Source organism: Sinocyclocheilus grahami, unplaced genomic scaffold (assembly GCF_001515645.1).
Source record: "Sinocyclocheilus grahami isolate Dianchi unplaced genomic scaffold, SAMN03320097.WGS_v1.1 scaffold991.1, whole genome shotgun sequence".
In the NCBI taxonomy this organism is placed as follows: Eukaryota; Metazoa; Chordata; class Actinopteri; order Cypriniformes; family Cyprinidae; genus Sinocyclocheilus; species Sinocyclocheilus grahami.
Genome location: NW_015506170.1, coordinates 764790 through 777855, shown reverse-complemented (window position 1 = coordinate 777855; position 13066 = coordinate 764790). Strand labels below are relative to the sequence as shown.

The window sequence follows — 13066 nt, the reverse complement described above, 5'->3', positions numbered from 1 at the left end:
ACCTCAGATGATGCCAACCCTGAAACAACATACAGAACTACCAAATTTTGCTATAAGTTTGATTGCATCGGATAATAATTGGTGTTAATATTGTTCATCGTCTGTTTGATTACGTCTTTAATTGATTTTTCCATACATTTCTGCCATATGTACTTTAACTGACAGTCACCACTAATAAGCTACCACTAAATATTGTAGAAACTTAATTTGCTGTAAAGTTGCTTTGCAACGATTTGTATCGTGAAAAGCCCTATACAAATAAACTTGAATTGAATGTTAAATTCACAACACATGCAGACATTGAGTTTGCTGCATTTTTGGGAACCAAACTGCTGAAAACACGACATATTGAGCTTCTAGCTTAAACACAGAACTTGCAGCACGACAGAATAAATATATATTTAATTAAATTTCAAAGCACAATGTTAGAGACCTTTTAGGCAAATATGAAAAGTAGGGCTGCCTCCATAATAGTCGACTAACCTTTAGTCGATGAGAAGATGCTTGGTCGACCAAAATTTTATTAGTCGCTTAGTCGCAGAAAAAAAAAATCCACAGGAGGTGGTGAGGTCACGTAGTCCGTGACGGACAGATCGTTAATGGCTGGATTTTGTGGTAACGTTACATCCAAACGCTGGCCTATCATTCATCGACCTCAAATATGGCTTATCATCTGAAATATGTAAGTAGTAGCAACTTTATATGGCTACTCAATCTAATGTTAACCTAGAAAAATGTGCGCTATTGAAGTGTCTGTGCGGAGTGTGAAAGCTGAACAGTAGCGCGCTCGCAGCATGACAGATGGAGGCGCCGGTGCAGTCACTTGCTCCTAAAATACTCCGTCATTTTGGTCATACAGATAAGAGTAATACATCTTTCGAATCTGTAAACCCTCTGCGTTTATTTGTGTGCACTCACTCACTATAACATCAAAACATTGCGCTTTTGTAAAATAATGAAAGCAAACAAGATGCGCTTTCTGCCGTCTCAACCTCTGTAAACTTGAGTCGAAACTCTGTTTATTCTTGCCTTACAGATATGAAAAAAAATTAAATAAATTATATATATATAGAGAGAGAGAGAGAGAGAAAGAGAGAGAGAGAGAGAGATTGAAATGTCTACTTTCAAATGAAACAATTCAAATCTGAAAAAAAAGATATATTCTCAGATTATGTAATCCGTATGAAATTTGCATGCGGGCGCATCCACTACTGTGGTGATGACAAGTCAGTGTCGATGAATTCATCTCTTAAGATGAAAACACTAGTTTATCAATAGATTATTAAAATGTTAATGCAGTTTAATCTTACTGTTTTTCCCTGACACATTCATCATCATTACTTCTGCCGGTGTGCTGTGGCAAGCTTTATGCGTGCGCTTGAGCGCTTATTAGGCTATGTAGGCAATTAAAGGCTCATTAGCATGATTTAAAGGGTTTATTAATAAACGTGCTATTAGTCGACTAATGCTTAAAATGAACAACTACTAGTCGAGAGCAGTCCTAATGAAAAGCTTAAAAAATATTTTTGGTTCATTATGAGACTGTGGTGGAACAGATTAGACTATTGAGGGCCACCATAGTATAGATAATTAATGGCAAAATAAAAATTACAAAAATAAAAAAATATACAAAAAAATATAGCAGGAATACTGTATAGGTCTTAAATGGTCACATCAATGTTGGAACGTGTTGGAGGAAAAAAATGTTATTATGCAGCATCAGAGTGGGCGGTAGATGGGTTGGTCAGTCTGATCCACACAATGTATAAATGAAAGGACAGTAAGGAGAGCAGAACAAACACCTAACAGGAGGAGACTCACACATGGCCTATGAGACAGAGGATCACGAGATTCAATACTGCTTTCCTGCCATCAACTCATCATGTATAAAGGGAAAACGCTCCAGTCATGAATACAATATAATTTATGTGTTTGTATCAGTGCTGTCAGCATGGACTGTGTTTCTGAACCTGCTGGTGATCATCTCCATCTCTCACTTCAAGAAGCTTCACACTCCAACCAACCTGCTCATTCTCTCTCTGGCTGTGGCTGACCTGCTTATTGGACTTGTGATGCCCATAGAGGCCACGAGGCTGATTGAGATGTGTTGGTACTTTGGAGACACTTTCTGTGGACTCTATTCAATATTTATTTGGATGCTTCTCTCAGCATCTCTTAGTAATTTAGTTTTAATTGCTGTTGATCGTTATGTGGCTGTTTGTCACCCTTTACTGTACCCACAGAAAATAACTATGACTAAAACATTAATAAGCATCTGTCTGAGCTGGGTTTGCTCCTCAACTTATAACACTGCCTTTGTAATTAATAACGGTTATTTTGACATTTCACGGAGAACATACATGTGTTATGGAGAGTGTTCTGTTTTTGTGGGTTTTGCTTGGAGAGCCACTGATCTGTTCATGTCTTTTATTTTTCCTTGTATCCTGATCATATCTTTATATTTGAGGATTTTCTATGTTGTGCATCAGCAAGTGAAAGTTATAAACACCCTGATGAAGAGTGGCAAATGCGTAAATGAAGGCTCAGTGAGAAGGAAATCTGAGAGCAAAGCTGCCCTGACATTAGGAATCATTGTGACAGTTTATCTGGTTTGTTGGATTCCGTACTATATCTGTTCCATATCAGCAGTTTCTTCCACAACCATAAATGTTTTGACATGGTTCATGTATATGAACTCAGGTCTGAATCCTATGGTCTATGCTTTATTTTACCCCTGGTTTAAAAAGACAGTTAAACACATCTTAACTCTGAAAATATTTCAGCCAGCATCCTCTCTGGTCAATATTTTTTCAGAACATTAATTGTAATTAAACTGATAAAGCCATCATTCTGAGAACAATTTCACAAAAACTGCAATTGTTATAAAGGTAAATAATCATAATAGTTCTAATTTACACTACATGTATTTTAATATTATGTAGTTTGTTTCATTGAGTATCATTGCTTTATAATTATACTCTGTTCAAATTCCGGTTTTGTCAGAATTGAACAATTAAGCAAACTTATTTTCACACAGTAAGTTTAAGTGACAAAATGTTCAGTTGTGTTGCATTAGCTTATTAGGAAAATTGAGCAAGAATCACAAATCTTTTATTAGTCATGCTGAATCTGTGTTGATATAAATCAAAAACACAATGACAAAAAGAGGACAGTCATTTAGAACTATGTATAAGTGTCAAATGTATTATCACGGTGGTTCATCACAAAGTGAATAATTAAAATGGCTTACAGCACATCTCAGATTAAAACATCTGAAACAAAGTAACTTCAGATTCTTCCAAAAGGCAGGTAAAGGTAAAGCCTAACAATAACAATATTACATATTTTATTGTAACTTTTCAAGTAAGTTGAAGTAATGTTTATTGTTTCATATAAACTGATGTGAATAAATTAATGCCATACTGTAACTGCTCAACATCACCTCATGTAGGCCGATTTTTTAAAGATCCAAACAAATGCTAAAATTATGCAAACCATAATTACCTAGGTAGTTTTGAAAGGTTACACACTTTTGATTTTATTTATTATTTAATTTTGTATACCACTTTTGGATTATTTTAGTGGATTGATTAATTTCTGTATTAAATTCTTAAATAATTCTTAAATCACTGACTCTGCAGTAGAAAGCAGTAGCTGTTGCATCAGACTGATGTGTGTGTTTACCTGTGTTTGTTTTGCACTTTTAATGAATGATTGAGGCACTTGAGGATCATCTCTGCATGTAGCACAGGTGTTAACAGCACCCTCAGGTGCACATTTCATAAATAACAAGCCATGATGTCCATCATCAGGGCTTCAGAGTTTACTGTAATCCATTTCTTGATAAAACAACAAAAGAACTGTGTGTGTGTGTGTGTGTGTGTGTGTGTGTGAGAAAGAGACATTTCCACCCATGAGACCCTGTGAGATGCCTAAAGTGTTTTTAGTGTTTTCATTTGCAACGCCATTTATTTACATTTAACTGTCGAAGTACTGAAATAATATTAATCTATTCTTTTATTAATCACTATTGTGCTTTAATATGCAGGTCACTTTAGATTAAATAGATATCATGGAGAAATGCTGTTTCTCATTTTCTGAGAGTTGTTTGTAAAATCAAAAGCACTTTACAATAAGGTTCATTAACATTAGTTCATTAACGTTTTTGCCTTGGGTATCATGAATTATTGTACTATATTTTTACAAGGTTGATATAATATTACATATAATAATGTTTATTTTGTACTATTGTTTATTAATAATTATGCAAAATGTTAAAATGCATTTGTATATACAGTAATTATGAATTAATATTAATCAAATTTAATAAATGCTGTAAAAGTTATTAACTATTTTTACAAATTGAAGACGATGATGAATGTGAAAATTAGGTAATACCTCTGGATTAGAAGTGCTCCAATAAGTTTTGCCTGGAGAGTCACTGATCTGATTTTGTCCTTTGTGTCTCTTTGTAATCGGATAATAACTTTGTATTTGAGGATTTTCTATGTTGTACATCCGCAAGTCAAAGTTATAAATTATTGGGGGCAGTTGTGGCCTATTGGTTAGAGAGTCAGATTTGTAACCTGAAGGTTGTTGGTTCAAGTTTCAGGTCCGACAGGAATTGTCGGTGGGGGGAGTGAATGACCAGTGCTCTCTTCCACCTTCAATACCACGACTGAGGTGAGACCCTTGAGCAAGGCACCGAACTCCCAGCTGCTCCCCAGGCGCCGCAGCAATATGGCTGCCCACTGCTCCGTGTGTGTGTGTGTGTGCACTTGAATGGGTTAAATGCAGAGCACAAATTCCAAGTATGTGTTTTTTTTTTGCTTTTATAAATACCCTGATAAAGAGTGGTAAATGTCTAATGAATAGTTCAGTGAGGAGAAAATCTGAGAGCAAAGCTGCTCTGACATTAGGAATCATTGTCACAGTTTTGCTGGATTCTTTACTGTAGCTGTTCTATATCAATAATCTCTTCCACAATCATAAATCTTTTAACATGGGCTGTGCATATAAATTCAGTTTTTTTTGTTTGTTTTTTTGTGTGTGAACCCATTTTTTGCCTGACATCGGGCCTGCAAAGACCCATTGTCCCACACTATGCTTTACTTTAGTCTTGGTTTAAAAATACAGTTAAACACATCTTAAATCAGCCAGCATCCTCTCTGGTCAATATTTTTTACCAAACATCAATTGTAATTAAACTGGAACTAAGCAAGCTAAGCAAACTTCTTTTAACACTAAGTAAAATGAAGTGACAAAATGTTTAGTTGTTTTCCATGCCAACAATGTTTCTTTATCAAAATGAAAAAAATATGTAATTTCTTTGCTTACTGGTCCAATAATAATACAGATAGGAAAACAATGACTGCATACACTGTCATTTTATAGTGGTAGTTTTAGCTGCATTGCACATAAATCCTGATAGTCTGTGTTATCAGCATAAACATCTGAATTTGAAGTCATAAATGCATACAATGTCCCAACAATTCAGCCTCTAGTGGTTGCACTGAGAATAAAGACTCATTCTGTGGAGTCAAGAGTGTTTGTGTTTGTTTGTGTGTGTGTGTGTGTGTGTGTACATGCATGCTACAATATACATACATAGCTTCTGATTTGAAGCATGATCAGCCATTCTTCATTAACATGTATAAGGTTAGGACAAATATCAACCACTATCCATGAACAACTTGTCAGTTGATACATATCTGATTTTGTTTATATGTATTGTATTCATGGCCACTGATGCACCAACAACAGCCATAGCTTCACATGACTGTATGTCAGTGACTGTGGCCCAATTAAATCACTTTCGTTCACTGCACAGTCAGTGGCTACTGGCTGCAGTAAATCTCTAATACAGCAGTACAGAGGCCTGCTTCATGAAGCAAGTTGTAGAACATACAGAGTTAGTTTTGAATTGGATAATTTTAAGATACTAATGCAACTTTTTAAAGCTTGAAGCTAGGCTCCATTCATTGCCATAATATGGGCAAGCATGAGCAGGACATGTTTTTTTTTTATTCTCCTTTTGTGTTTTGAAAAAGAAAAAGGTCGTATGGCTTTAGAAAAACATGAGGGTGGGTAAACGTTGACTGAATTTTATTTTTTGAGAGAATAATCCATATATTCTGAGTTGTTGAATTATTATTGCTCACATTATCCATTAGGTAGACATCATTAACGCTTCATGTGTTTTAAAACAGTGATACACCCAGTCAGGGCCGTTTCTAGACAATTTCACATAAATCACACATAAATAAATTTTATTACATTTGGATTTGGATACTATATACTATGCTACTACATATTGTTTAGATATTATCAATAGCTACTTTTTTGGCTTTATCTGTTTTTTGTTCAATTTTTTTGTTATTGTTTCTTGAAACATTGATTTAAAGTGTCAGTTATTGCATTATTATTTCAGTCAAACCTATAAAACCCCTTTGTTACCCCAAACTACATATACAAGCTTTATCAGTGGCATAAAAGTAACCAATGTAGCTACTTAATCATTTGCTACTCGTTAACGCGTTAACGTCTCCTTTAAATAACGTGACGCTCTGCCCTCTATGACGCTGCTCCCATTAAGCGCTGTTGGAAGTGAATGAATTGATTCAGCATTTCGACACCTCCGTAAGAATGCATTTAACTCGACCAAGCGGTCTAATAAAGGATGTATTGATCTAGTGAATTAGCTAATTTTACTATGCAAATATTTTTTAATTGGATGTTAAAAGTTTATATGGGAATATTACATGACACGTTGATCCTTTAACAATGCATTGGCGCAAAAAACGCACACCTTTTGGACAAATCTGCCACAAATATTTGGACAAATGTGCCACAAAAGTGCCACAAATACTGTCTAAACAAAATACTGATTTTGTGCACTTTATTTACTTTACCAATATTTTAAATTGGCCTTTGAACTTAGCTTTATTGCATGGCAAAAAAAGTGTTACCTTGCCAAAGCCCACTGATCTAATGGCGTTGTTGAGCGCTCCAAATGCAAACTTTGCATGCAACAATCAGGCAGCAATTGACAGCACTCTGATCTAGTGACATACAGGCATCGTCAGATTGACAGTACTCTAGCCCAATAATGTTGGGGGATCCAGTGGGGGCGGCAGTCATATTTCAGGGTGACCATGCCACCCTTGATCACAACCCTGCTAAAAGTGCCAGTACGTGCGCTCATTGGCGCCCCTTCAGCTGGTGGCACCCTAGGCGACCGCCTAGCTCGCCTATGCCTAGAAACGGCCGTGCACCCAGTCATTGATTGGTCAGAGATGTAGCATTAGTTAATATGGCTATGAACACCAATTTAACCTAATCTACCTTTATGAGACTGAAAAATGGCTTGATCAAACTCTAATTCACCTTAACCGGGTAGTTAAACCTACTTCTCAAGACAGGCCTCAGGGCTTAACAATGCTCCAAGTATTTTTTTTGTTTTTTCTTTACTGGCTGATACATCAGTGTTTTTGGACTTCATTCTTACACCTACTCTATTAGTTTGGATATACATCATGTAAAAGCAAAGGTATTCAGTTTTATGTCTTTCAGTTTTGCCTCTTAAGCTCGGCTGTTTGACTGCCAAGGTTGAAACTATTGGAAGAAAATTATGTCATTGTTCAGCATCAGAGTGGGTGGAAAGTGGTTTGGTCAGTTTGATCCAGACACTGTATAATTGAAGGGACAGTAAGGAGAGCAGAACAAACACCTAACAGGAGGAGACTTACACATGGCCTATGAGACAGAGGATCATGAGATTCAATACTGCTTTCCTGACATCAACTCATCATGTATCAAGGGAAAACGTTCTAGTCATGAATACAATATCATGTATGTGTTAATATTATTGTTGTCAGCATGGACTGTGTTTCTGAACCTGCTGGTGATCATCTCCATCTCTCACTTCAAGAAGCTTCACACACCAACCAACTTGCTTATTCTCTCTCTGGCTGTTTTCGACATGTTTATTGGACTTATTGTGATACCCATAGAGGCCATAAAACTGATTGAGATATGTTGGTACTTTGGACACACTTTTTGTGGACTTTTTGTAGTCATCATCGGGCTGCTTCTTTCTGCGTCTCTTGGTAATTTAGTTTTAATTGCTATTGATCGTTATGTGGCTGTGTGTCACCCTTTACTGTACCCACACAAAATAACAATGACTAAAACTTTAATGGGCATCTGTATCTGTTGGTTTACTTGCTTCAGTGGTAATTTTGCCTTTGCAATAAATTACAGATATTTTGACACAGCACAGGCCGATGTGTGCTACGGAGGGTGCTTTTTAAACGTTCCATATTCATTAAGGATCATGGATCTGTTCATATCTTTTCTAATCCCTTGCACCGTGATCATAGCTTTATATTTGAGGATATTTTACGTTGTACATCAGCAAGTGAAAATTATAAACTCTCTGATGAAGAGTGGTAAATGTGAAATGGAAGATTCAGTGAAATCTGAGAGCAAAGCTGCTCTGACATTAGGAATCATTATGACAGTTTATCTGCTTTTCTATATTCCATTCTATATATTGTATATAACAGCTGTCACTACTGCTAAAGAAATCTCTTCTCCCACAATGACATTTCTTGCATGGACTTTGTATGCTAACGCAGGAGTCAATCCTCTTATCTATGCTTTATTTTACCGCTGGTTTAAAATATCAGTTAAACCATCTTAACTCTTAAAATTCTTGAGCCATCATCCTCTCTTATGGACATTTTCCTACTGCTGTCTACTCTGTTATATGACCCAAACAATAAAATAAAAACAGAAAATCACTCACTGCTCTTGACCGGATAACTTCTATAGCTTTAATAAGAAGACATTTCTAACTTGAATGCTGCTTTTAAATGCTCTAGCATGAAGATCAACATGGCAGATTGTGTGCGGATCACTCAGGTCTTTGCTAATACGGCGGTGTCAGTCAGTGGCCGTGGGTGGTAATATTATAATAAGAACCCCTTCCTACATCAGAAGGGGAGAGGAATCTGATCGGCTCATTTTCTGCTTGCAGAGAAAGGCTTAGAAAACCAAACTTACTGGATTCTTCTCTTTCACGTTTTCTGAGTTGGTAGATGCACCAGACACTCAATAATAACACTTAAACACGGAAAAAGTCAGATTTTCATCCGATGAGCCCTTTAAGCTTTTTTTAAACAATTTAAAATAACTATTTTCTACTTTAATGTATTTTAAAATTTAATTTATTTCTGTAATGCAAAGGTACATTTTCAGTATCAATACTCCAGTCTTTAGTGTTACGTGATCATTCTAACTTCAGAAATCATACTATGCTGATTTGCTGCTCAAGAAACATATTAAAACATATTAAGCTAATCCAACTGTGAATATTTTGGCCGGCATTCACAGATATGTTTGCAAAGTTTAAGTGTTTATGTAGTATGTTAGACTAGTTTAAGTGTTTATGTAGTTAATAAAGTCTTACTTGTATCACACTTGACGTGTTCATTGTTTGCTCATATCCGGAGTCACTTAATCATGCAGATTTATGCTACAAGCTCGGTGTAGTATTGTACAGTAAGAAAGTTATTTCCCTTAACCAGGAAATTAACGTTCTTAGAATTGACAGACAGTTGACCCCGAGAGGTCAAGTAAATATCTACAGCAGATCTAAATATTTATAATTAATTATAACTAGTTATGATTAATTATTCATATTTCCCCATGAGCTGATTCGCTACATCATCATTCATGATACTTGCGTACTTTGTAGCACTGTAATGTTGAGCAATATCAGAATGTTTTTGTAATTAGCATAAATCTAGGTTTTTCCAGTTCAGTCCTAATTGTGATTATGCTACATACGTAATAGTTTTTCTGTTGGCTAAAAATACATACAGGTTTTGCTCACATTATAGTTTTGTATCTGTAACTTTTAAATTTAACTTACTGTTCTATTACATACATGTTGCCCAAATATATGAATTATCCCCTTCATCATGACAATACAAATGGAATGGTACAATTTCATTTTCCAACCAAACAATGTTTAATATACACCAGATATTTATGCTTTACAACAAGAATTTGCGTAAGTCTCTATTGTATTATAAAATGTTTGTATGATGAATTAATTATTAAAAACACAAAAAGTGAATTACAAAATAATCACGCATTTAATCTGATTTAATCTAATCATTTAATCTAGCATTTAGCTGAAAGGAAGGGAGCACACAATAAAGAAAGGTGCTGTTCATACAGTATGCATTATTGCATTCAAGAACCACGACTGGGTCTTATCAGCAAAACATAAACCTTACAGTTTCTAATTTTAAGATTACAGGCAACACAAGCTGATTTTGTTGAACAATGGAGATAAAGCATCCTCACCCACACCAAACAATCAAAAATTAATGCTGCATTCATACAAGCATAAACAACTACTGTCATACAGCAACAAGGACAAAAGCTCTTAGACAGTCATCGAGTCTGTGACCTCACAGTTTTAAGGCCCTCTCAAGTGTGTCATACTGTGTATGAACTGTGCAGCATTAAAGATTGCTTTAGAAACTGACCTTTTGTATGTTTCAAACTAAGTAGTCCAGTTCAGCATTCATTATGGAATACATTTCATAAATGGCATCTACAGTTGCAGTGAAGTTTATTAAGAACTGATGAATTTTTGCTAAGCAATCCTCCTCTGCAACTTCTTGATCCTTGGTTAAAGCTTTAAGAAAATCTGACCGGCATGGTGCAGCAAATAACGCAGCCTACAGCAGAACCAAACAAAATGCCGGGTAAGCAATCACTGTCTTAAAATGCGCCATAGCTTTTTACATACTAATGACTTATCCAGTTGTTTGTGATTACTGGGTTTTAAAAAAATCAATTTTACACAGAGTAGACAATATATTTAGAAGATAATTTCCTACAAGACTTTTCCAGGCCTCATAACATGCAAAACAAATCGACATGCCCATCCTTCCATGCCCACAAAAGCTACTGAAAACACCCACCTTGAAAACCTTCTGGACTATCCAGCCGTGGTACCTCTTGAGGGCTTGGTCATAGGCTTTAGTGATATTGATGCGAATAAGATTGGGATTGTCCTCATCTCTTTCCCCATCCGCTATACTTTGCAGTAAAATCTGAATGAACCGCAGGCCTCTGAGGAGAAGACCGGTAAACTGTTCAAGCGTAGGTGAAAATCATTCATTGTACATAATATGTTTCTATTAGAGCTACACAATTAACGATTACAATATCGCGATCTAAATTCAGACACCCACGCTATCTTGTTTGCGTTAATGATAACTCATGATTAAAGCTTTTCATGATCTCTAATACAAGAAAAGTGATTCTCAATGTATCTAGAATTGTGCAGATCTAGTTTCTAATAATTTGATTTGTTGTAAGCATTTTTTAATTGTTTTAAAGAAAAGATCTGAACATGGAAGAGACATCCCTATAAAAGGGAAATTGTAGCCGTTATATTTTGGACAAAAGACATGCAGAAAGTGTGACTAGGTGAACAAATGACCTCTTTAACCACATAAGCGCCAGTGTGGCTCCGACTTTAGGCCACTCGGAGCCATAGATGCTTTTCTCAATTAGCAGAATCTGCTGAAGAGTCTCATACTTCACTGGATCCGAGTCATAGACAGCTTTAATTTTCTTGGGAGAATTGGGAGAAATTCAGAAAAAAGTTTCAATACATTTTCAAAGGAATTTGATAGAAACAAACCTTTAAAAAACATGAATAATATATGACTTAGTTCTGAGACTTACTGTGATGTTTCCATTTATGTCAGCCTTAATCGGTGCAAAAACCTTGGAACCAAGGCAATCTGAAAAATAATTTCATGAAACACTTTTTTTATATACAGATTTCCCACCATTATAGAGGGAATGGAGTGTTACCTAAAGAAAAAGAAAGAATACATTAAAAGATTCAAATCAATACGCATTGAGAAATAACTAGGTATTTTTATTTATTTATTTGTAAATAATAAACAATAAAAAATAAACAATAAAATTAATAAATAACAAAAAAACGGTAAAGAACTGCAGGAAGAGCATCTATGTTGAAGTGCTATACTTACCATTAAAGTTGTAGCCATCAAGGGAAACATTTATTGTAAACGGTTCACCCAGTTAACTACCAATACTAGCTCTATACTAAAACTATAACTAGACAAGCCTAGAATAAAATACTTTGACAATCAAACATTAAATAACTGGAATTAACTACAGCAACATTTTTGTACCCACATTTAAAAAATGTGGGACATTTTGCCCAGGTTAATTTCTGACCCTGAAACATGGTCATTTGTCGCCACCGTGTGGTTGAAAAAGAGAGGACCAGTCGCTGCGGGAACACAACGGTATCCGTTCTGTCCTCTCAATATTTAATGACCTCTTTGTTGTTTACTACACCGGTTTGAAAAATTCATACATTCAGAAGACCAATAAACATGTCAAATGTGAAAGGCAATGGCATGGAGAAAAAGATTTGCTGTTCTAAACGCTTGCACTGCTGATTCCAGTCCTTTGTTTGTTTAAAACTCAACTTAGTTCATCTATCTTTAATCTACAGGCCTTAAAATAATTAAAACACACATACTTTTCGTAACTTCTGATAATGAAATCACATGAAGTTCACGACTCACCGAAAAAAGGTGGCAGATGAGAAACTGACTCCAGAAATGTTTTCGTCGTGATCTCGTTGTTGTCAGGCATCGGCGCAAACGGCTGATCCAGCAAAAGTGCCATCGCAAATCATCGAAATAAAATGTAAGTCGTTGAAAATGGTATGGCTTTTAATTGCGTGACGCTTCGTTTCTATTTTCAATTCGTCCGTGGTATCGTGAAAAAGATATTCAACAGGTGTGAAGAAGCACTAACAAAGTGACCGACTGAGGAAACGCAAGACCGAAGTGAGTTCAGTGAAGCCACTTTAATAAATCATTCCAGCATTTAAATACTCTTCCTGGAAAGATGTAGACTTTTAAACAATTACACATATATATATATATATATATATATATATATAAACTAAAATGTTATAATATATGTGACA

At 35.5% G+C, this 13066-nt stretch overlaps 3 protein-coding genes across 3 annotated transcripts; 2 read left to right on the top strand and 1 right to left on the bottom strand.

The window, feature by feature from the left end:
• The first annotated feature begins 1769 nt into the window (after positions 1-1769).
• Positions 1770-2822, top strand: LOC107565282 (trace amine-associated receptor 13c-like). The gene has a single exon (XM_016250503.1). It carries the CDS (start codon positions 1824-1826, stop codon positions 2820-2822), a length of 999 nt encoding a protein of 332 aa, XP_016105989.1. The 5' UTR covers positions 1770-1823.
• A 4928-nt stretch (positions 2823-7750) lies between these two features.
• LOC107565271 (trace amine-associated receptor 13c-like) lies at positions 7751-8704 on the top strand. The gene has a single exon (XM_016250492.1). The coding sequence runs from the start codon at positions 7751-7753 to the stop codon at positions 8702-8704; it is 954 nt and encodes a 317-aa protein (XP_016105978.1).
• Positions 8705-10374: 1670 nt separating this feature from the next.
• On the bottom strand, positions 10375-12922 carry gltpb (glycolipid transfer protein b). The gene is made up of 5 exons (XM_016250493.1): positions 12657-12922; positions 11776-11834; positions 11528-11661; positions 11004-11154; positions 10375-10757 (listed from the first exon to the last, which is right to left on the bottom strand). Exons 1-5 carry the CDS (start codon positions 12757-12759, stop codon positions 10575-10577), a joined length of 630 nt encoding a protein of 209 aa, XP_016105979.1. The 5' UTR covers positions 12760-12922; the 3' UTR covers positions 10375-10574.
• Positions 12923-13066: the final 144 nt, after the last annotated feature.